Raw genomic sequence first — 26,117 nt, 5'->3', positions numbered from 1 at the left:
ACCCAGATAACACACATAAGATTTGCCATCTTTGTCCCATATACACCCTGCCTGTGCCATCTTGGTCCCCAAGGCTCAAACATCCTGCTAGTGCCATCTTTGCCCTTCCACAATTATACATCTATGATACACACAATCACATTAACTCATGCTCTCCCTCATTCAGACAAATCATCCACATATTAACTCATGTTTTCCCTCATTCAGACAAATCATCCACATATTAACTCATGCTCTCCCTCATTCAGACAATTCATCCATTTTAAGAAACTACACCCCTTGGAGCTTCAAATGAGGGGCTACATGTATTTCTAGGACAAAAGTTAAGTGCACAAATAATGATGGAATATGTCGCTTTGGCTTGAAAATATGTTTTTTCTAACCATAGCGACATGTTCATTTGTGTCTTGCGCACTCCAGGTTTGTACTAGAAACACATGCAGCCCCTCATTTGATGCGCCAAGGGATGTCGTTTTTGCAAATGTGTACTTTTTGTGCCATAATTTAACTTCCTACGTGAGCAGTAATGCCACGTCAAAGCTTCAACCCTAATTACTGATCATTCACATGCCTTTCATATCTCCATTCACTCGCAGAAGCACACACCATACCTTAAATACATTCACTCACAAAAGCACACACACCATTCTTTCCCCTTACAATCCCAAAGAAATGATGGTAAAGGGAGAAAAAAAATCATTTTTACAGCAAAAATAAGTTTTGCAGTAAAAATGCAAGGCGCTCCAGGGATGAGATGGTTACTCACGTACCGCACAGGCTAAATGGCTGATTTTAATAATATTTGCAGTTCATCAGGATTTCAAAAATTGCCTCCCTCTACCATTGGCTAAATTTGACCCCATGATCAAAGGGATCATAGGATTAAAAATTAGTATCGGCCATTTTTAAAAAGGGAATGTGACTTTTTATAGCTATATGATCACTGTGGTAACATTGGCTACTACAGTGATCATTTAGCTAGAATACTTAAACTTTTTTTTTTTTAAAGTTAAACTACTTTATGTTTAAATAATTTAATTTGGGGGTCTCTAGGCAAATTTGATCTTTTTTTATCTGCCTTTAGAGACCCCCAAATCATTTTTTTACATTTTTATTTTTTTAACTTAATTATTTTTACAATCTATATACCGTTGGAAAGGTGAGGCGATTACCTTTCCAATGGTATATGTTGGGGGAATGTAGCTGCTTAGATGCCAGAGATACAGGCATCTAAGCAGCATGCCCCCATACCTTTTTAACTGACAATTGTCAGTTGTTAATAAAGTTGCGCGGTGATGTCATCGCGTCATTGCGCGAGACTTCACCGGGCAGATCGGGGTGGCCACTGTGATGCCCTTCAGTTTGAGGGGCAGATCGCCGGGGTAGGTGGTGATGGAGGTCCACAGACCTCCATCAAGGTAGGGTAGTGCTAGTGACGGCATGGCACCATGCCGTCGTTAGCAGTCAAGGGGTTAAAGTCCCATTGCGGGACTCTCCTGGGTGGTTACAAATTCGGCGGGGGGGAAACAGGGGGGGCAAGGAATAACCTAGGGGGGGCAATTGCCCCCCTCTAGCGACGCCACTGCTTACCCCCAAGCTCTACTCCTCGGCCTCATGATTTGCCAGGGGTGGAAGTTGGGAGGTATGGTTCGTGGAGATTAGGGGATCCTGGGAAAAGTGCCACGAAATCAGGACTGTCCAGTGAAAACTGGGACTGTTGGGGGTTATGAACCAGTGAATGCTCCAGAAATGAGAGATGATTAGCAGTTCTCCTAGATAGAGCTCAAGCTAACCAACTCACTGTCCCTTTCTCTCTCTCTCTCTCTCTCTCTCTCTCTCTCTCTCTCTCTCTCTCTCTCTCACTATCTCACTCTCTCTCTCTCTCTCATACTCTCTCACTCTGTCTCTCTCTCTTTCTGTCTCTCTCTGTCTTTCTCTCTCTCTCTCTCTTTTTGTCTCTCTCTGTCTTTCTCTCTCTCTCTCTGACTCTGTCACTCTCTCTCTTTCTGCGAGAGAGAAAGGGACAGTGAGTTGGTTAGCTGGAGCTGTCTCTGTCTTTCTCTGACTCTGTCTCTCTCTGACTCTGTCTCCCTCTCTCTGTCTCTGTCTCTCTCTCTCTGACTCGTGTCTCTCTCTCTCTGACTATATATATAAAAATATATAATTCCCTTTAATATTTAAAACTATGAAATCGATTTCTTTTGAATTTTAAGCAGTAAAGTGCATTTTTGGGGTAAGTGACAGATCTGCTTTGATTGAAGCAGTGCATCGCTCTCTGGTACCCAGGGGTTCTCTCCTATTTACCTATTCAGTCAACTCTGCGCTCTCTTGCAAGACGGCACAAAACGTGGAACAGGGAGCGTCCTGCTATGTATTTCCCAGCCCCGGGGTGCTTAAATAATCCCTTTTGTTATTTCTTAAATTTCAGAGCTTAGCTTTAGGACGCGCATGTCAATTATAGAAAAAAAAAAAAAGGAGACGGCTCAGATTTATTGACAACCTGCCACCATCCCAGTGATTCGATAATAAATGGGGCGAAGCAGGAGCCTTCATGAAAGTCAATATATTTTATCATCACAAATAATATATTATAGATGAGTTTATTATTAACATCGGCTATTTCATATTTTTCTCTGTTTTTGTTTTAGATTATTAAAGTCATATGCTAGAATATTTTAAAAAAAATTTAATATTTAAAGTCTTAAACCCGTTTCACACATTTAGCGTATGTTATCACCCAGGACTGCCCTGGCAAATTCAGGCACTAGGCAGCTATGCACATTTTTCTTTTTGGAAAAATAAAGATTTGGTTCTATACGTTGTGCCGCATAGGCGTTTATCCATTGAACTGGGAACGCGGTATAGCGTTATTAGGGGAACGTAACATATTATACGGTTCAGTCCAGAGCTCCATGGATTTTGTGAATTCTCCATGATATCTGTAAAATGTTATTTATCCTCTTTTACGACGTGATTGTAATGAAATCTCTCGGGATATTCAAACATTTCTATCCCTGACAGCTAACAACAAATAAGAGACGTTGTCATTTAGTCAAATGGGCAAATTATCCAATGAGATGATTTTTTTTAAATTAGGTTAAAATTAAAAAATATATATATATATATAATTTTTAATTTTTTGCGTTACTGAAAGGGTGAGGGATCTTGAGATAGACATACGGCTCCTGAATCTAAGAAGAGACCAACGACTGATTAAGGCTTAAGTCTTTACATTGGGAAAAACAGGCTGACTAGACGGGGAGAATTGTTCTTATCGGCCATGTTCCCTGTTTCTACTTGGAATACTGATAATAGAGTGCTCAGTACAAGGCTAGGTTAGTGTTAACCCTTCCAGACCGTCGAGCGAAGCATTGGTTTGCCCCCCCCCCGACGCTGCAAGGGTTAAGCACAGTTAAGGTGACGAATTCCCTTTATCGTGTCTTTTATAAATCTACATAGCACAGCATGGAACACAATAGAGACTGTCAACCCGTATATGTCGCGCTCCGATCTGACACAAAGGATATATATTCTGATTCTATCCGGACACATCGTTGTGCTGAACAAATGTCGAAACAGACACATCCTTCAGACCTCTTGCTTTGCGATGGCGTTCGCTGCCAAGAGCCGATGACCTTTCTCGCCCTTGAAGGATAGTCCACGGAGACTATCTTTACTTTTAGACCTCTCGCTGGTAGTTGGGATGCATCTGTCGTCCGTACGTTGTTGCCTGTGAGATGTCTGGCCCATAATATTATTATTATTTCGCTCTCTCCCTGGCTTGCATGCAATTCTCCTCTCACTAATTATTTCCCCAGTGAGTTAAACAATTGTGATGAATTACAAACTCATTCGGTTAGCTGCAGATAAACAATATTCTGCTTGGTTTTTTTTTATTATTCCTTGTTGAGGGGAAACAGAATTTCCTCATTATCTATCCAATACGGTTCATATTATTCCATTATTTTAATGTAAAAAAAATAAAAAAATCAGGACAAAAACAACAAATATTTTGATTTTACGGGCCAGAATTTCAAAGCAGTGAATTGATTAATTGTCGCTATTCCAGTTTTTCGAGATTTGTCCTCGGTGGATTCCGAGACTTTATTTATATAGATTTTTTTTAGTACCTTTTTGACTTTAGTATATATATATATATATATATATAGCTCTATATATATTTTCTTATGGGGCCTTGAAAAAAATATTATACAACGTAATAAATTGAGGTCCGTGGCAACTGAAATTCTTCATCCGCCTTTTGGTCATATACTATTTTGACCGGAAAATATCATCATTCAAGGATTTTGTGGTTTACAGGAATAACCGGCACATGAGAGTAACAGACCGCGCCAGTTGCTTGTTGAAAAGACTCTAATCTCGTGCCTGAAAAGTTCTGGAATGTATACAAAAGAGTAGCATTATACTAGAAAAGCTTCTTGAAAACTAATATTTTTTTTTTCTTTCTTCCTAATGGAGTTCCAGGAACTAAATGCAGATGTCGGGAGAATTTGGGTTTCTCAAAGATTTTCTGTGTACTTTTTGTAGAGTTTTAACTTTCTAGTGTAAAAAAAAAAAAGTTTCCTCGTTATCTACTCGTATCTAGGTCCTGTCCCTGATTTATTCCTCTTTTTGTCCCATCACCAGCGAATGTTGGAAAAGAGGAAGGGATGGACAGTTCCGTCGTAAGGATTCCCAAATCCATATTTCTTTCATTGAGAAATTAGTTTTTTAGTTATTATCCCGATTCCCAAACAGCACGTTCCAGAACATGACTCTGGAGAGCGGTGGCTCTGTGACACCAGAGCATTACTTATGCTCTTCACGGTGATCATGATTAAGCCCCGACATGGAGGGTGAAGCGCGTTAGGTGTGTGGCACGTCTAGTCTGCGATCCACCTTGTGAGTGACTTCCCGTTACAATTACTCTTAATTCATGGGAATAAATGCTATGTTTGACTTCACGGTCCAGCCTCAGTGAGATTTTTTTGTACGGTCCTGCGCTTAACCCTTTATTAGAGCATTATCGTTATTGTGGTGATCCGTTTGGTGGTAGTGGGGGTAACCGTCATAAGGCCTATGTGAAGCGGCGTTATCTCTACAGGCTTGGATGTACTTTGGGGTTTTCCCCACATGATTGACAGTGCTTACTGCCCTCCTAATCTCCTAGGGGCAAATACATACTCTATACAATCCCCCAATGCATTTGCTAGGTGGTCCGCATGAACATTTAAACGGACCCCGCAGTTATCAAGAGCATTAAATTGCATATGGTGGCTGGAGTGCCTCTTTAATAAAGCCCTTTGTTTTTATTTTCTATTAAATTATTTTATTTTCCTTATTTTCATTTAACTTGACTCATCTATCTAAGCTAGTTACTTAAGCCAAGCTCCCAATAGTCTAGCTCACTAACCCGTCTGCAAATTCCCACCATCTCGACCTTAAGTAAAGAGACCCCCTATAGTGTGTTAGCGACTCGGGCTCCTCCACCTCCCGGCCGAACTTTACTCCTACTCTCCGGTGGATAAATATATGGTTGAAAGAAGAAAACATTACCCTAGTTCACAGCTTGTTGAATCAATAAGTTACCAGCTGTCAACCTCACAACAAGAGGTAAGTGTAGCGGGCCGTCAATATCACTTTATCTGGAAGGTTTGAAACCTGATAGCTCTGTTCCACTTTTACAGAGGAAAAAAAAATATAAGCGAAAAGACAGAAAAGCTTTTTTTTATTTTTCCTTTGCAAAAAAATAACATCATTTAAACAGATATTTTAACACAAGTACTACGCAAGGTATTTCAGTTTGGAAAAATGCGGATCTCTCTTTTCAAGATGTTCCGATATTTCCATCTCAATATCGTTTTTTTATTTTTTTTATAATAATGTTATTTCTGTGGAACGTATTAACACCACATCAGGACATCTAGTCTTGGAGAATGATGGAAATAACATAGTATAGCAAGTGTACTACCGATAATTTATATTAACCCATGGAGTAGCGGTGTTGCCTAGTATGTACTTTAATGTGTATGATACCTGGGGGGTCTCTTTACAGTTTCTGTGGTCCCCGTTTCAAATGTATGGAGGGATTCTGAAGAATTGCTTTTGCTTTTTTCCCTAATGCCCCTATCCTTGCAGAAAATGAGTTTAACCGAAGCACAGACTAGGTGTTGCTCTGCATCTTTGGAGCTGCAGCTTCTCCTAAATTGTGTGTTTGTTTTTTTAACGTACTTTAATATGCATTTTTCATTGGTGGGGCTGCCCGAGACACTGGAGTGTCCCTTTAACACAGTGTGCCAAAAACACACAAAGAACAAATTGTACTAGCTCCAGGAGTCCAAGTATCGGTGTTGGATGGTGTCAAGAGATCTGTTATGGTTGCTCTGGCAGCTGGTGCAATATGGACTGCTGAGATGTGAACAGATTGGGCCACAATATGCATTAATTTGCTTGTCACAATCCTTTTTATATTTAGTCTATTTCCAAATATCCTTCTAGTGAAACGTAGGCGAAGTGAACACTGACCTCTGTGAAGAAACGCTCATCAGGAACGGAGATCACCATGTGTTGTTGAGAAGATATACGTCCATACTGGGAATGTCCCGGGGTGGGCTACCAGGAGCTCTCCCTCTTCTCAGGGTATGGCTTTGTGTAGGGGGAGAGCTGGTCTCAGAGAGGCTTTAGTAGGAGAAAACTGTGTGGGGAGCATGAGTAATTGGGTAGGGAGAAGGCTAAATATGGGTGAGAGCGCGTGTGGAGACATTAGTAGAAGGTCCCAAAAAGGTCCCAAAGGCTTATATATAGTATTTTTTTTCAATGTTTGCCCAATAGAAGGTATTGATTTTGACTACAGACTCCATAATGATTGGCTATTGGAAGGCAACATCATGTTTACGACCCAACGGAAGGCAAGATTACTCCGAAGATCGCTGGTCTAATGTCATGTCGACAATTTTGCCTAAATAAACTAGTACAAATAATAGCATTTTGGAAAAGTCATCAGTACTCTTGGATATTTTTCCATTCATTTATCTTACTAAATGTTATCTAATATTTTGTGACATTTTGCTTTTGTGTTGTTTATCCTTTTTGTTCGATATTAAGCAGATGGCCATTCGTTTTATTGGACTAAACGTTTTGTGGATTAGTATAGAAAAGTTATCTTTATTATAATGCCAAAGGTGACTGCTTCTTGCCTGGACCATTCAATATTTGGTAAATGAGCGACTTGTCTTCTTTTGCAGACACCAATACTTTCCAAGACTGAGAAGCAAACGCAAGGACAACTTCTGGCTACCAGCGTGCGGTGGGGACAGACTCCCATCAATCAGTCCACTCCATGGGATACTGAGGAGCCCCCGACTAAGCAGATGAGGAAAGGCGAAAACCCAGGTGAGTTAAGCATGGGAAATATACCCCCCAGTTTTATGTGATGTCATGCCAGAAGCAGCTAGACTGAGGGTTTTTTGCCATTTTAAACTACAACTCCTATAATCCTTTGCCAGTCTCGGAGACTATCCAAATGAGCTGGGATTGCTAAAGCCCATATTATACACATTTATGTAAAAAGGGGCGTTCCACATAATAACAACACAGGAACTTTTAAGAAGACTTGAATACAGTTGATGTGGCAACACCCTATCAGAGCCTGCTTCTGCATCACATGAGATTTCAGAGTTCCCAGCAAAAAAAATAAAAATTATTTGGGGTTTGGGCTTTCAACAGCAGCATTTAATTACAAAAGTGTTCAAAAGAATACCATATTTGCTCGATTATAAGACAAGGATTTTTTCCAGAAAAAACCCCATGAAAAAACGACCTACCTTGTCACTCACCCTCGCTCTCACTCATGCTCTCTCTTAATGTCTCCCTACCTTCTTCCACGTCCCTGTCTTGGTTTTCCGCAGCTCCGCTTCTTCTCTTGCCTCTTATTGTTCTTCTCTCTTCTTTCTTTTTATGTGTTTCTCCCTGGTATCAGCCCCATTATACAGATACTTCCACAAAAGGAAGGAGCCTCCGCGCACACCCTCTCTTCTGATTGGAGGAACGGTGGAGAGTCTGTGTGCTGTGGCTCCGCCCATTTGCGTAAGTACTCCAAGAGGCCAGAATATTGCAAACAGATTTCCGGAGAAAGAGAAGCGTTTCTGTGCCTCCCTTTCTCCCTGAATCTGAATGCATTATTCTGTCCTCTTCACAACTTCGGGGTCATTCAGTTGTTTTTATGGAAAACAAGGAGATTTCTGGCTGTAACATAATTACAAAAAGGGTTTCTAACGATCAGCCTTTTAAACTTGAACTTGGATCAGTGAACACAATGTGCCATTGTAACACAGGAGTGATGGGAGTGATAAAGGAGCGATGGGAGGGATAAAGGAGTAATGGGAGTGATAAAGGAGCGATGGAAGGGATAAAGGGCCTCTGTACATCTATGAAGAGATTCCATTAAAAATCAGCCGTTTCCAGCTACAATAGTAATTTACACCATTAACCCCATCTGGGCTGGATTTCTAAGTTACCCCAAACGTTTGAACAGTACTGTATACACATATGTATTTAAAACCCACCTTTACGCATGTACCACAGGGAACAGTCATGACCTTAGTATCGTCCACTACGGCCTCCATACACCATTGAACAGGCATACACACAAAAACAGTTAAACAATATTGTTTATTCAGCTTTGGATAGAATTGGCCTCGGTCAACGTTTAAATTCTCTGCAGCCACGACACACCCGTAACATTGCATCTTCTATTATGGAGCAAATAAACACAGTTTTGTTCGAGATATGAGCCGGTGGGTATAAAACACCTAAAATCAAATTAAGTCAAAATAAGCCCAAAGCTATGGGTCATTTTAAAAGATGGGAAGGGAACAGCTTCTCTTTAGATATCCAAAACACGTTCTCCAGATCTCTACAGCTAAGTGATATTATTCCATATCTCCGTTCTGCATATACAGGCAGGTAGCCCTTTGTGGTTTTTTTGTTAAGGTTTGAAGTTTTTTTATGTTTTAAATAACAAGAAACTCATATTTTTTTTTTTATCATCGTGTCTCTTCCAAGAGTCCGATGACAATTACTAGGACTTTGTCGTTACTGCATTCTAGTTTAGGTAAAGACCCATCTATCACATTACGCTGGAAACGGGGGCTATGAAGGAGCTGCCTGTGCTTCCGATCGTGAACGATGAGGCAGACGCTCTAATACCATGTTCTCTCTCTTTATCTGTCGCAGAGCCCTGTAATATAAATTACTTTATGTCAGATACCTAAAAGCCTTGTATTTCGGGCTGTGAAAGGAATCTGGATTCCCCCACCCGTCTATAGGACGCTTCTTTTCACATTACTTTTATAACGCTAACCATAATAGTGGAGTTACCTTTTTTAATTAAATGTGCTGTTGTTAACTTAAAAGTGCTTTTCTAACCAAAAAAGAAGCACGAGAAACATAACTTCGAGTACTGTTGAATGCCTAACATCCTTCCTGAAATAGTTTTTTACTGGTGTAAAATTTTGCCTTATTTATATTTTTTTACTAGGAACACTTAAATGTCATGTGACATAAAAGCAGGCACTGATAGGTTGTCACCATAGAGACTCAAAAACATCTGTGTATATATATATATATATATATATATATGTATGTTGTGGGATTGTACATGTTTTTATTTATTCTTTTATATAGCACCATCATATTCCCCAGCGCAGTACAATGAGTAAGCAGGACAAACCAAGTGGTATCAATGATAATTTTGATTTAGAGAAACAAAAGGTAAAGAAGGCACTGCTCAGAAGAGCTTACAGTCTAGAAGTCAGAAGCCACATAAGTGGAAGAGCCTCCCAGCAGATGTGGTAGGGGTTAATACAGTGAGGGAATTAAAAAATGCACGGGATAGGCACAAAGTTACAGAATTTGACATTTTGTACAGCATAAAAAAAAAAAACAATTGGGAGAAATGGTTGTTATGTTTCTATAAATGTCTTTAAAGAAAATGTAGCCAAATGTTGCAATCGGTGGCCCATTCGGCTCCCCTTACTGTAGAGATAGCTGTTAGAATTGTGTACCGGGACAGCAGGTTAAGGGTTAGGATAACATTATGAGAAGAGTCACCGATTTGATGCTGATCGGGCTCTTTGCGATTATCCGCCTGATTCCGACCTCACGGTCGCGGGTTATACATCCAGCTGCAAATGAGTCAATTGAGGATAAGTTATGCGGCTCCAGAAGTGTCAGAGGGGCACTAATGGGAAATCCTTCCCACCAAAGTCAGTGTTCATATGGCATCAATAATCTCACGGAAGTCAATTAAGTTCCATCATGTCAGGCACTTGATCCAAGTGTCAACATTCTAGACATTCCGCTGGATGTTAATTGAAGACTTCCCTTTTCAGGGTCTTTTATTTATGAGTTTTGGGCGAACTCTGTGATTCGGAAAAGGATTCCAAGAGAAACATATTTGTAAATAACGTCTAATCCTAAACCGTAAACTTCAAATAAAGGATTAAGCAGAGAGCAGCTGTTGAGGGAGCATGGGATGGCTTCTCATAAAGTTCACTCATCTCTGCAGGGTTCGGCAATCTGCGGATCGTCCCCCTCGCTAACAAACTAGAACCATGTATTCATAATGCAGCGGGATGCAAAGCGGGCCATATGAGGTTAACTCGGTTCATGGTGTTGCTGATCATCTGGCAGTCAAATAGTTAACCCCAGTATTAAATGCCTTCATTTAAGTCAGTCTGTAAATAGCACTAAGTGGTCTGTCCCGGATGCTGTTCAGAGCATTAACCCTTATTATAGCACCAGGGCTGGACTGGCCATTACAAGGTGGCTCTGGCACATTAATGCCGAGCTGAATGTATTTAGCCGCTAGCCACAGGCTGCAGCGCCCGAGTATGGGGCACAATGGCCCACCGGACCATCAGGAGATCCAGGACTGGAGCTGGAAGAAAAACCACCCTTGGAAATAACTGAACTTTATATTTTTTTTTTTTACAAAAATCCTTGCATAATAAATACCCCACTAGCACTACCATCATAACCGCAATAAATTACATTTTAACTCACAACCTCTTAAAAAGGACCCTCGCTCAAACTCATCTCATTCCTCCTGAGCCTGTTGTGGTGTATTCCTAATGAAATCACTGTATATTTGTGCATGTTATATGCCACATGCAACACAGTGCCCAGCCACACACACACCATGCTCAGCCACACACACACACCATACTCAGCCACACACACCATACTCAGCCACACACACCATACTCAGCCACACGCACACCATACTCAGCCACACACACCATACTCAGCCACACACACCACAAAGTGGAATCTACCATCTATCATTGACGGAAGTAACACGAATGCAGAAAAAATTAAGTCCAACACAAAGACTGATATCCTCAATTATAATTCTTCCTGAAGAAACATACACCCTACAAACCATCCCCTATACACCGCAAGCTCTGAGAAACGGCATAAATCCTTAGAGAATAGGAACAGCTGTTGTAACAGAATAACACGGCACGCAAGGATGTAAAACCATCTTGTTCTTCTGCCATTTTTGACATGTGTTGTTGACCTCAGTTCCATAGTTTTAGCACTCCAGATAACACCATCTTATCACACATGCACACACGAAATCAGATGGCCTGACAGGCCCCTGGCTCCAGTCCAACACACACGCGGTGCTATGTCGCTAGCGGCGCATGCTCACATTACATGCCTCCCAGATGCTCCACTTCCAAAGCAAAGCCAAAACACGTCTTATCTTTCCATCTTTTAGGATACATGAGTCTGGGGAGAAAATCCAGCTCACTTTAGGTGCAGGCTTTGTAAGCATGATCCATGACGGACCCAATTCTGCTCATAGTGTCCTACTGCCCACCTCTAGAATGAGAAGCCCTCATGGAGTACAAATGGGAGATTCGGTATCAAAGGGAGTGTCACTATACTATATATATATGATTTCTATATTGCTTTTATACTGAGAAAATATATACTATATGTGCCTAGCAGCTTCTTCTTGATCCATTTACACCGATGCTTTAAACATCCCAGTGTAATATTTCAAACATTTCCTTCACAGACGCCTGGAGTGATCCGCCTGGCTTTGAGACGTTCGTTACACATTGGGTGGTTTTGTCAGAGTCCTCATTAAATACCTGTCCTGTGTTAGGTCTGTTCTGTACGGTACATCAAGCCCCGTCTCAGATGCCGAAACTATCTCTAGGTGTCAAAAAAATAGAGAATAGTTAAAGATGGCAGAAAGTATGATCAGCTGCACCTATTATTATTATTATTATTATTAATTTGTAGGCTAGAAAAGGGGGTTCAAGACTTTATCCAGGCAGCAAGATGAAATCTTAGTAGACTTCTTTAACATAATAATGGAGACGGGAATGATGAACGCCTTTATAAGAAGTAGAATCCCACCTTTCTCCTTGGACCCAGGCACCTTGGGATGTATGGATCTCAAGCTGTTTATCTGCTGTGCGGTATTTATTGGTTTTTTTTATAGTGTTTTGTTATTAAACCACTCTTATATATGCTGAGTTTTGAAAGCGGATTAGTCATTATTTTTTTGTAAGTGAAGGCCATAACTACAATTTTTGAAAACACAGATGGCGTGCATTGTGTATTGCGGTGATTATGTTTCTGTTGCTTTGTTTTTCGCTCCACGTACACCTCTTTGGTTTATTCTGCGTGGATTTCCTCATTGCGTTAGTAATTGTTGGAGAGGATTCTGACTTATAACGTGTCTTTGTGTTTACCTTGTAGCCACCCCACCATGGGCGACCACAGTTTCTGCAGCTACTCAGGCGTCCCTCATAGCCCACTCATATGGAATGACCCAGCCGCCCATCTATAGCCAAGCAGCCAATGTCCAGGCTCCAATCATCGGGGTCACCCCCACTCTACCACCTCATGTGGCCACTCAGCTTCCACTCATGGCGGCTCATTACCAACTGCAGCAACACCAGCAGCCGACACCACCTCTGAGCAATATGGTGGTCAATCTCCAAAGCCAAACCATGTATAGGCACAGCCAGCCAATTGCTATGTCCTCTCTGACCGGTGTCGGTCAGGTCCCGCACCCAGGCCACACAGCTGTAGGCAATGGTCACATGACTTGCCCCATTCTGCCGCATCCACCACCCACCATGCCTTCGGCAGCCCTACCTAATAGCGTTCCGGCTACAAACAGACAAAGCGCTCCACCGCCTCCTCCAAGCCAGACCAGCAACCAAGAAAGCAACCCCAACGGAGTCCAGATGCTACGGACAATCGGCATGGGAAAGTACGAGTTCACAGACCCCTGGTATCCAAAAGGTAAGCTGCCTTAGCGTTTTTTTATTTTATTATTATAATATCCATTGATCTAAAAAGGTTTGCGCGCACTTTGATAAATAATCGAAACAACTCCGGGGAGTCAGCCGAAGGTCAACAAAGCAGATCTTTTATCTTCAATGCATTTATGCCGTAAGTCCGGTCTTGTTTTTGTTTTTTTTGTTTTGTTTTTTAATACCCAGTAGAAGCCTTTATGAATTAAATATGACAAAAGAAAGCGCTTATCAAGAGTAAGCAATAAAACACAGAATTCTTCTCCCATTGACTACCACCTACGGAGCCTGCCAGAATACGAACGAGTGGAATTCCTCATCTCTTATTTCCGTGGCATCTGTGATCTGCCCTTCCAGAGCACCGCTGAAATGCATCAGTTTGCGGATGAAAAGCAAGCCTCATTTTTGTTTTCATCTAAAGTGATTCTCCTGTCCCCGAGGTCTCTCCTTTTTCAATAATGCATACTTCGGAAACGCGCCTTTTCCACAACAAGCAGCGAAACGAGGGCTAGGAACTGGCTGTGATGCTAACTAGGAAAAAAAAATAGAGTTCAAATGCATAATCCACCAAAATCTTTTCTTGTATTTTTTTTTTTGTTTGCTGGGAAATCACATTTTCGCTGCTTTTTTAAAGGCAGGGTACAAAGACGACAACGAGAAATCTGTCCGCTATTTATTTCGCAATATTTATTCGTGAGCGTTCAGCTACTTGCAGGAGGTGATTTTAGTAATTTATATATATAAAAAAATAATTTGCTGCATCCCAATCTTAGAAAAAAATCCTAAAAATAAATTATACAGCATTTTAGGGCCGTGGACACAGTCAACATTGCCCCAAATTTCCATCTACTTTTCCCATGCATTCTCTGGGAGATGCGTAATATTGTAGAGCTTCCAGTTGTTGTCATAATGGTGCTTACATCATGTTTCCAACTGGCTCGGCTATGACTGATTCATATGGTTATTTACCCAAAATATGACCTATGAAGTCACACGAGATATCTTCTCATGATTTATTGATTTAATTTGTATACTCATCCCCGGGCTAAGCAGCCACAAATTAAACATATATTAACTGCGACGCAAACACCTATGGAAAAGTCCCAGCATCCTCCGTGTAGGAGGTTACCCTATACAGCGCCCTCTTCTCTGTATACGCTTAGTAGACCTAGAAATAGGGTTTAAGTAATACATAAAAAGTTATGTCTGGTCTTGAAAAGTGGTCTTGTCGCTATAGCAATCAGCTGAATGATCCAATCAGCTGGAACATGTCACTGGTTGCTATGGTGATAAGTCGGCTTTTCAAGTGCTCACTTTTTATACACAACCCAAAAGAATCCACAGCAGTGGCAGATCGGGTGCATCAGCGTGCGGCCAGCGGCTGGATATGCTCATATCCGGCAGTCAGCTGCCTTTATGTTATCAGGCGGCCGCTGGCCTTAAAGGGCCGGTGCATCCCTGCTATTACCCAAGTCACAATGTGAGTGTACCCTTACTAAACCTCCTGCTCGCACCCTAAAACCTCAGGTCTCAGAGTCTAAGAGTTTCCTCAACAACCTCTCGTTCTCAAACAAAATAACACCCTAAATTCGTCATAATCTCTTAAATTTAGAAAAAAATGTGACATGCGTGATACCGAGAAGCCTTCCTTTATTTTGTCCAGATCTTGTCTTGCATTATAATAAGTTCTTTTAAAGAAAAGAGGAAAAAAAAAAGGCTCAAGGTTCCATCTCATTAAATCCCTGAGATTTTTTTAATTTCATTGTCTGTCTTAACACGCGAGCCCTGCCAAAGTTCGTGAGCAATTATTGTACGATGTCCGGCGAGAAAGAGCAAAGCGTGCCGCTCGGCGCGGAGGAGAAACCCATATTTGTAAAGTTCCTCTGAGCACTTATTTAAAGTGTGCTTTTGTTTTTTTAATTACAGAAGTGTTTTGCATTCTGATGAAATTGATTTTCATTCGTCTATGAAAATGCGCTGTATGGTCTTTATTAACCTTCTCTTGCCCCCCCCCACCCATATTTCTCAAAAGCTTTCCTGGAATTTTCCATTTGCAATAGGTCACGGTGTCTTCTCATCTGAGCGTTCCTTTGAAATAAAGCAGCATTCAAGTGTTCTATTGTTTAACATATATTAGACAGTCGGCCTATTGAAAATGTATTTAAACATTTTTCCCATAGAAAAACTCACACAATGCACTTGGTAAAAAAATAACAATAAAAACATAACAATACATAAATAAAAATATTTTCAATAAATAGTAAGGGCGATTTCTTTCTTCTCCTTTTAGGGTGGACAATGGGTTAGTTGCAATAACCTAGATTTAATGATGTCACACAGCATCAACGGAGGGGGTAGTTGTCCCTGGGGGTATTTTCATCTGATACAATGTTTTAGACGTGGACCCAAACGGTCATGTATAGTAGAAGATGGTTTTGGCCTTCAGATTCTTGGTAGATATTGATGGACTTGCTCTTCCAACCTCTTGGCTTTAACTGGTTTGAACCAAGCAGAATCCTGACGTTTAAGGTTCTAATTATTGACACAAATGGAAGATAGTCATACCTGGGAACTTCTCGGCTCCGGCTACCTGGAGGATTCGGGAAAACCAGAGGAGCAGCGCTCAACCAGGGAGAGTTCCCAGGTATGAAGATAGTATGGGAAAAAAACAAAACCAAGGGTACCAAAAATACAATATGGTCAATAGGCCATGGACATGGGTGTGAATACTAATATAACCAATATAACCATCTTTGGAGAGGTTCATAATGACATGGAGGGGCTTTTTATATGAAGTAATGATGGTGGAACACCTAAGATCCATAACAGAAGCATAATAATAGAAATAGCCAACAGAGCATTGAGAGCTTCAAAATATAATATCATTTATAAACATAATATAAAGCGGCAGCTAAATAAAGAAAAAACATTTTTCTTTAACATCCATTTTATATTATATGCCCTGAATTATTTCATCAAGGTTAGGATTTAAAATCTGCAATAGATACTACTAACCGAATTGTAGGAGATTTATTTAAACAATATAAGTAAATATCCCAGTAATTTGCGACGGTTTCTCTGTTTCTTTTTTAACTTCTCACCATTTGTAATAAAGGTCATTTTTGGACGTTCCAATAATGCCGCCTGTTTTCTGTGTCGTTCCACGAATTTCTGAAATACCGTATTTGCTCGATTATAAGACGAGGTTTTTCCCAGAGCAAATGCTCTGTTAAATGCCTTTTTAACCACCTTAATGCCACTCTGCCTCCAGAAATGCCTTTTAACCCTCTATACGCCACTCTGCCTCCTGAAATGCCTTATACCTCCCTATATGCCACTCTGCCCCATAATATGCCTTTTAACCCCCTAAATGCCAGAGTGGCATATAGGGGTATAAGGCAATTCTGGAGGCAGAGTGGCACATAGGGGTCAAAAGGCATATCATGGGGCACAGTGGCATATAGAGGGTTAAAAGGCGTATCATGGAGCACAGTGACATTTAGAGGGTTAAAAGGCATATCATGGGGCACAGTGGCATATAGGGGGTATAAGGCATTTCTGGGGCAGAGTGGCAAGCCTGGGGGCAGATGTGCATAACTGGGGGGCAGGTTGTAAAAAAAGGAAATAAAAACAAAATATTTTTCTCAATCATAGCTTTTATTAACAAACAATTGTTCACATAGTTTAACTGGTAAAACTTTTTTCCTATAGGGTCGTCTTATATTCAGGCTTTTTCTTTCTTTCCTAAATTAATATTCAGATTTTGGGGGTCGTCTTATAATCAGGGCCGTCTTATAATCGAGCAAATACGGTAGTATGGGTGTCGGAGCTCCTGAGACCCAGGAATATAACATGGGTTGCACATATATTGGTGCAGAGACCGTGTCTTACATTAAGGGCAATATTTGACGTGGGGCAAGAGAGACAGCTGCCCTTGTCCAAGGCTTCATTAGCGGCCACCGTATCCTGGAGGTCTGTGTAACCGCCGGCACAGATCTCTCCACCGGTGCTTCGTCCCTTGTGGCTGCATCATCTGCCAGCTTTCTCAGACGCGGCTGATTCAGTGTTGCATTAAGCTTGAAAAGCCCCATGAAATAAAGTGTTTTAATTTGTAGGTGTTAGTAGTCCTTTAAGTGTGGTAAACTTATGAGGAATTTAATGTCCTATTTAATTTAATGGGCTATAAATTTCCTTTACGGTTTAACACGTCTTCGCGTATATTTGGCTGATGCGCCTGAAATAACCGCTACCACCTGCGCGGCCACCATAAAGGCTTCAGGTTTGTAGTTAACACAACTTTAAAGAAAATCTCCCCCTGTTTACCCAGGTGCAAGGAACGGAGCCAACAGAGTCATTCCCAATGCCAACAGGAACATGCACAATTACAATGCTGGGTCTGTATTTTAGTAGCCTCTTTTTTTTTTTTTTGCTCTTTGGTCGAGTGGGATTTTTGTTGCCCGGCCAGCCAGTAGAAACAAGCATTGTTTTCCCAATTTTTTTATAGATTCGATTTGGAAATCGCATGTTAGAATTCCGGTAGCAAGAACAGCTGTTTTTCTTTTCTTTTCATTTTTAGGTCAAGCCTATAGGTTTTAATTCAAATGTATATGTATTGCATAGTCTTACTCGCCGTATTTATACGGCGAGTAATGACAAAAGCACAATCTCTGCGAGAAATCACATTTATTTATGGTGATCCTATATATTATCATAATTATTATTATTATCTATGTTATACTTAAAGCTCTATAGGAAAAATTAATGTTTACTTAATAAAGAATTGTTAGTATTCATTGAAAGCTTGTCCGTAAAACATAAAGGCAGCGCGGCTGTCCTTAGCACACAATTTCTAAATGTATTGTATTATTTATATAGTGCCAACACATTCCACGGCATTATGCAATGACTTATACAGATGATGACATTAGACCCCTGTGCGCTGTTCTGATTTGTATTTTTTATTAATACTTTTATCAGGCAATCTGGAGAAGTCAAAGCTTTAGGAAGCATTTATATTCACATCATAATTGCATCCTCTCCTGAGCTTTTTTTTTTGCATTCCTTTTCTTTTCCTTTTTCACATATATCAATAAATAATATTGTTATGACAATTATACTAAATAACTTAAAAAGTAGAGGATTTTGCATATTTTTGTTTAATTTTTTAACAGTGACTGCAACGTTTTTATTTCATTCAAGTCTAAGACTTTTTTCATTAATGACAACATTTTTAGAAATTGCGTGGCTATGTAAGAGCTTCTATTCTATGAAAGGTAAGATGTTGAAATTTTGATAGAATTTCATTTTTTTATGCATCAGAGTAAAAAATCCATTTATACAAAATCAAAGAAGGAGGTTCATGATTTTTTTTCTAAAAGAGTGACTCCAATATTTTTTTCACACTCAAGTCTGAGATTTTTGTAATTAATTGAATTTTTTGAAAAAAATAAATCTATTGTACTTCATGTACATAAATAATAATAATAAATAGATAAATATTGCTTAACATTTTTATGCAAATTAGAAAAAAAAACACTTGACAAATCTTTTTTATACCTTGGCAGCAAAAAGTTGTTGAAATATTCTTTCCTCGTATCATTCCCCTACTGTGAGCTCAGAATACTTGCTGGGTAATGTGTATAGGAACAGCAGAAAATGTGCTTAGAAATTGAACTGTATGTAAATTGAATTGTTCGACTAATGTCCTTATTCAGTTTTGTATAGCCCCGCCCACCAGTAACCACACCCCCTAAAACAAAATTGCCCCTCTTTGGCATTTTGAAATAAAATAGGTACACTTGTAAAACTACATTAAAAACAAATAAAAAAAAACAAAAAATAAAATAAATATAAATAATGACATAAAATAAAAAAATATCAGCTATATAAGTATATATAACTGCTAAATAAGTTTCTGTTTTGTTTCCTGGGAATATTCATTAGACTTATGCCTTCGGATTTGTACAAATTGCAAATTTACAGAATTTTGGTAAATTCAGCCATTTGTACAAAGCTACGAAAATTAGGCCAGAAGCGGATAAAAATGAAACAAAAAGCTCTGAATATTTGTCTGAAATTCAAGGACCCTTTCGCTCACAATCTCATTCTCATTCTCATTCACTCTCATGAAAGCCCTTTAAACTTAAGCCTTGATTAATGAACTCAACGTGCCATTGGAACACAGGAGTGATGGGAGTTATAAAGGAGTGATGGGAGTGATAAAGGTCCTATGCACACTTATGAAGATATCCCATTAAAAAACTCACACGAAAAGGCGATCCAATACATTCAACCTCAATATTTTAATAGAAACTCTTTATTTCTGCAGAATAATCACATGCAATCAGGTTTACCCTCGTAAATTCTGCAGAAATGAGAATTAGAGCCCCCGTTGATTAAGAATCTAGGACAAGCTTACTATATTTAATTCCACAACTGTCATTGTATATGTGGATATTCCAAACACTCTTCCCCCAACGTGTTTTTAACAGTCTAAAAATAACATTTATAATTAAGCAGATCCGAACAGAAGTATTTTTATGTCCCTTCAGTGAATCTGACAAAAGAGAAGCTATTTTCAATTCCCCGGAAAGGATTTCTGGGGCATGTTGTAGACAGCATATTATAATTTTGTGAATAAATTTGTAGAATATTAAAATAAATAAAAAAAACTGTAGATATTACGCTTTGAGGACTGTGTTTTTACAGGTAAATTCGGTTGATCTGTACCCTCTGAGTGACGGATCAGGACCCCCCCCCCCCCCGGAGGTCTGAATAATTTTCATAGCTTTACGGCAAAAAATGGCATATCAGGCAAAGTGCTCTGTGGCCAACAGCGCCCATACTCGCCGTCTGACTATAAACCTCAAGGAATGGTTTTTTTTTCCACGGTTACTTATGTTCTACCCCAAATGAGATACGGGGTTGTCTATCTAGGTTTACTTTGCCAGTCGTAATTTTCAAGAATATATGTGGACGAACACCTTAAAAAATAAGTCCAGACAATCCGAATCCGGACATAACTCACCACTTTCCTAATACTCAGACACGATCGAAGTGTGAAATTGAACTTAAACCTGATTCGTCACGTTGTGGATCTGTTTATCCATTTTTTTTTTCATTTTACACATCAGTACTCTAAATAAACTGAATATTCTATGAAGTTTGAATATATATATATATTGGGGTCACTTAAGAAATGTCCTTGTTTTTTTACAGAAACATAACTTTTGTCTATTAAAATAACATGAAATGTATTGGAAATCCAGCGCAAAAGGGGTTAATGTTGTAAATGACTATTGTTGCTGGAAATGGATGATTTTCATAGGTGTACAGAGGCCCTTTATCACTCCCATCACTCCTTTAATCTTCCCATCGCTCCCTTATCACTCCAATCACTCCTTTATCACTCCCATCAATCCTGTGCTCCAATGGCAATTTCTTTGTTTTCCATAAAAACAGATTTGTATGGGTGGGATGGGGATAATCAATATTATAGTTTTATATGTGAGATTCCCTTTTTGTTTTATTATTTGAAAAAAATCAGCTGTATTTCCATACAATAAGATAGCATCGCTGTCAATTGCAGGAAATGTTTTTTTAAAAAAATAGAAATAGTGATTAAAAACCGTCACAGACTTCCCGTTCCGGCTGCAGCAATCTGTCTGTTTATAACAGGGCTATGAAGTGATGAGTTGAAAAAGAAACATGGTTTTAATGTCTGAGAAACCCCAACAGGAGACAATATCTCCACCGCTTCACTAATGACAATATAGTCAGCTGAAGGCATTTAAAGCCGTGACAGCGAAGATTTTCCTGTGGGGTTTCCTGAGTGGAGTTTCTGGGAAAGTTGAACAGATTTAAGCTCCAGCGAGTCTCTGAACAATGACTTTCGTGTCTGTCTTGATGTAATGTGAAAAATTATAATGAAACCGCACTGTCAAGCTGGTCCTACTGAATAATTCGTATAATGTTCGCATTATATTGAATCTTTATGGATATCAAAGTAAGTGCTTTACCTGGAAGTAAGTTCCAGTCCTGGGCGCAAGTGCATGCATGACCACCCATATGATGTCTTACCATATACATACACTCACACATACGTACACATACGTACACACACAAACATATGCAAAATATTTATAAACCAACAAAATTTAGATTTTTTTATTATTTCAGCAACATCGGTGAAATATACAACCAAGTCTATCTGCTTTAGACATGCCATGTTTACTATATAGTATGCACTTATCTCTTAAACGTAAAGACAGTGATTGAAATATTATATGATATGATTGAACGGATGTCCACTTTTTGGGTTAACTAAGAAGTTCAAAATGCATGTTGTGTTTCATTAATGTGGTGCTCTACTCAGGCTGACTGCCTACCCTAAATTGCAGATATAGATCACAGTTGGCATACCCCAAAGGCCAACCCTGGCACCCCATAGGACTTGCGTAGCACCCAGATCTCTCTCCTTGTTCTCATTAGAAGTCTCTTCTGATTGGCTGAGACCTCCTTCACTCAGAGAGAGAGAGCTTTTGAGAATTATCCGGGCAGAGCCAACAGCATTTCAGCTGGGGGGTCACATGAGGGGCCAGATATTATGTAGTGGGGACAACGATATGCGTTGTGAAAGCTGTTTGATATTTATTGGATACAAAGTAACTGCTGTCAACTTCTGTTAGGTCCATGATCAATTTTATGTTTGTAGGCATACTTGGGAATTTTTGGCCTCTGGCTACCTGTAGCCTTCCCTTGCGGGACACGGCCCGACGTCGGCGGGTGGTTCCGCTGACGTCAGGGGCAGTCTCGCTGACGTATGCTGGAAGCACCCCTAATTCAAGGGAAAATGGGCGGGGAGGGGGCCGCGTCAAGACCCCGCGACCCGGAGGATTCGGGTCTTGACCCGGAGAAGTGGTGCTTCACCTGGCAATCTCCGGGTCAAACTCAGAAACTTCCCAGGTATGTTTGTAAGCGATATTTTAGCCATATAGTATTTTTTTTTTTAAATATTACCCTATTGTGGGACTTTTTTCTCTTTTGGACAAACAAGAAGACCATAAGACCCCCGGGTTTTGATGTGCCATGATTCACGCTTGGCTTTTTATCATATTTGTTTGTTTTTTAATGTGAATGCACCCTGCTAGAAGTGATTTTTTTTTATTAGTACTGTTGACAGATATATCCTTCACCCATCAACCATCATCTCCTCTTTAACTCTTTAAGTGTCATTCTCCTTCTCCACGCCAAGTGTCCTTCTTTGGGAGTAACCGTGAACTGAGCAACAAACCGTAGATCGCTATCAGTCACAAAAGCCAGATAAAAAGTCTCTCTGCAGAGTTAGTCTTGTTCTTTTGTGTTTGCATAAAAAGTTCCATCTTGGCAACTATTTAATAGTCTTATGCCTTCTTTACACTGAGGTAAGTTACTTATCTGAACAAAACATCATTCATAACAAAAAAAAGCCAAAAAAAACACTTTTATAAAATAGAAGTTGTTCATTTGGCGCCTTTTCTCCTTATCTCTGTTTTCTTTATAATAGGACCTACGTGTTTAATTGGTACTGGGTTTTCTTTCTTTCTTTGACTGCTTTTTGAATCAAGCGAGGAGGAAAAAAAAATTAATGGATTTAATAGGGTTCCATTAGTTTGACCTGGATTCTGGGGATTTGCATTACCCTGGGGGCAGACATTCTTTTTTTTAAATTTTTTTTAAAGAAAAAGTGTATTGATTGCCGTGTCTAATCAGGGCACGCTGGAAATTACATTACTTTTTAAAGATTTATTTCCCTAGCATGCTGGGCAGCAGCCGTATTCGTATTGTCAAGACACAGAAATTGAGAAGAAAAAAACCTTTTAGTAGTTTACAGTAATGTTGCAGGGTTGTTGTTTTTTTTTTACATTAACATTGTAACTAAAGAAATAGGTAAAATATCGTGGGTTTTATCTATAATTTACCTTTATACGTCACAGAATATTTTATACTTGCAATACATTTATTGGCCGACATGGTACAACTAAATACCTTTCCAATGAGATAATGAGCTAATATTTTTTTTTTATTATGTAATGTGAAACATTCTATGTATTGCCAAATAGGTTTAGAACATGCTTGATATAGTGTCCATGTTACATTGAGAGGGCAATGGGTGCATTTATGTGGCACGAGTCTCTCTGAGCCTTTTTCCTCCCCTCACCTCTCTCTTCTCTGGGTATCGGCATACCTGGAGACTCTCCGGGCTTCACTTGGAGTTTTTGGATGAATCGAGGCTTCTCTGGATCTCCAGGTCACCACGCTCTGCTCTTGAGTGGCGGGATCGCCATTTAGGCACACCCATTCTCAGACTTATTCCCCTCCCACTTCCATACAGATTTAAACTATCTGGGGCTAGCCCTGCCCATCTGGATGGCTAGCCCGGCCCCTCCCTAAGCCACTCCCCTTGAAGAATAGAGTGAACTTCCCCGGTACTCGTATGAATGTACCCCAGATGTCTAAAAGTAATCTGTATAAAAAATGTATGATATGGGTTTATAAATCACCTTGAGTAAATAAAACACATTATTTATTTTAAATACCATATATAGTCATATAACACTTTTCCATAAAACCCCACCCCTAGCCACTCCTCTAATCACACCCCCTAAACATACATGTCCCTCCTTGGCCACTTGAAAAGTTGGGAGACATATATATATATAGTAGCGGATAGTATTTGAGCTGATCTTGAGTACCGTCATGTTCTTATAAATGAGAATGTTCTCTTATAGAATGTTAGAGAGCAGCGCTATATGGAAATTTCTATAAAAAAAAAAAGAAGCTTGCGGGGATTTGGGAAAAGATTTTTTTACAGTTCTGACAAGTCAACGTATTAATGTCTTAAGAATTCTTTCCTCACACAGATGAGATCTGATAAGATTCCTTTTAATTCGATGACATGCACTCCGTTTATATCTCAGATCTTCATTTTTCATGGAGCCATTACCCATTATGCCTTGGAGCACTATAAATTATTTTTGACATGTTTTTAGGAAAGAGCTCAGTCAGTCTTTCCCTTCCTCTAATCAGTACTCATTTGCCTTTCAAAACTAAGAAAAGAAAAACTGTTAAAACTATACCCCAAAAAATCTTGAAAAACTATACTTGCTTTATCATTATGTTAAAAAAAACAACCTAAAAAAACCCTTTATATTAAGAGTAGCAAATTCAATTAAAGGAATCATTTTACTAATTTTTCATTATGACTTTTTTTATTTTATTTAAATAACAATAATATTTTACATGTATGTTTAAGACTAAAAAAGTTGTCTGGAAACATCAAGATATATCTAATGAAAGATGAAATAAATATTCTGCATGTGTTTCCCCATTCAGTGCTAATACATGAACATAAAGACACTACCAGTACTCTACTGAATACATTTACAAAACTACATTCACAGTCACGTCCGTAGAGAAGGCTTTTTATCCTATCATATCATCTATTCCCACTTTCATCCGAATATTTCACACACACACACACATATATATATATATATATATATATATATATATATAAATTAGACTTGTGCATTCTGATTCGAACAAATTGCAAATTTACCAAATTTGGGCAAATTTGGCCACAAAAATGAGGCCACGAAGCTGACAAAATTTAAAAGCTCAGAACTTTCATCTGAAATTGGCAAGCCCTTTCACTCTCACTTACTCTCTCGCATGCTCATTCTCGTTCACTCTCTCTCACATTCACGTTCTTATGTTTCCTTTTTTTCTTGTTAATCTTCTATTCTCTCTCTCATCTTTGTCCATATCTCTGCGGACATAACCTGGTACCAACTTCCGCCAAAATGGTGGAGCTTCTGGTGGCGTGTGCCCCCCCCGCTCCGATTGGTGGGAAGTTATCCCAGGTTATGTCCGTTGAGATGCGGACGATGATGGAAGATAAAAGAGAGAAGAGGAAGAACAAGAAGATGCGGAAGTGGTTGGCAGAGAGGGTAGGGAAACATGTAGAGAGCACAAGAGAAAGGGTAAATGAGAATTTGAGTGTGAGAGAGTGAGTGAGAGTGTGAAAGAGTTAATGAGAGTGAATGTGGGCACCGGGCAACAACTTTTGTTCCCGAATTAAAAATCCCCCCAATTTCCCTCTAAACCGAATGGGCAGGGAATTTGCTGACTGAAAACAAATGGGCCAAAAATGACAAAACAAGTGTACTTGACAGGGTCTGGAGATAACCCAAAACATTGATAAAATATCTGAAATAAAAATAAATAAAAAGACCTGTGAGTTCACTTGTTTTGTGGATTGCTATATCATTGGCTGTAGTAGCACCTGGGCATTTATGGAGTGCAAGAGTATATATAGAAACAAGCAAATACAGTCTATATAATTGTGTACACCTCAGACTGTGCCACATTATCTGTAATGAGCTTCTGATGTGGCAACTATGCGTCAGTGGTTTTCCAACATATTAGACGCACGGTAGTTAGGCTGTGCTTGTGAGAAAAGCTCACTAAGTGCAAAGATGCGGGTCCCAAGGTCTGCGAGGCGGCTTTTTGGGAGAATAGGTGAATAGCAGACAAACACAATTCCATGAGTTAAATAATCTTAGTGTCTAAATTATTCGCTTGCTAAATATTGGCACAATTTCAACAGATGTTTTCAAAAGAAATGACTATATTTATTAAGTGAGCGCATTTAAGAAAAAATTATAATTTTCACAAATTTGCACATTGTTCGAAAAATTTGCACTAGACACCGTTACTAAAAGTGGCTGGTAA

At 39.5% G+C, this 26,117-nt stretch overlaps 1 protein-coding gene across 1 annotated transcript in view; it reads left to right on the top strand.

Annotated features, from left to right (window-relative positions):
* Positions 1 to 26,117, top strand: part of LOC149288317 (kelch-like protein 29) — a 234,269-nt gene that overhangs the window by 95,264 nt on the left and 112,888 nt on the right. Inside the window, exons 2-3 of the mRNA XM_089491867.1 lie at positions 7,245 to 7,392; positions 12,781 to 13,332. Of these exons, the coding sequence (XP_089347993.1) occupies positions 7,245 to 7,392; positions 12,781 to 13,332 (700 nt within the window). The remainder of the gene's footprint in view (positions 1 to 7,244; positions 7,393 to 12,780; positions 13,333 to 26,117) is intronic.

Source organism: Sceloporus occidentalis, unplaced genomic scaffold, assembly GCF_023333645.1.
Source record: "Sceloporus occidentalis isolate IW3139 unplaced genomic scaffold, rSceOcc1.0.p SCAF_52, whole genome shotgun sequence".
Taxonomy (NCBI): Eukaryota; Metazoa; Chordata; class Lepidosauria; order Squamata; family Phrynosomatidae; genus Sceloporus; species Sceloporus occidentalis.
Note: the sequence above shows the minus strand (reverse complement) of the source record. Positions and strands in the feature narration are given on the sequence as shown.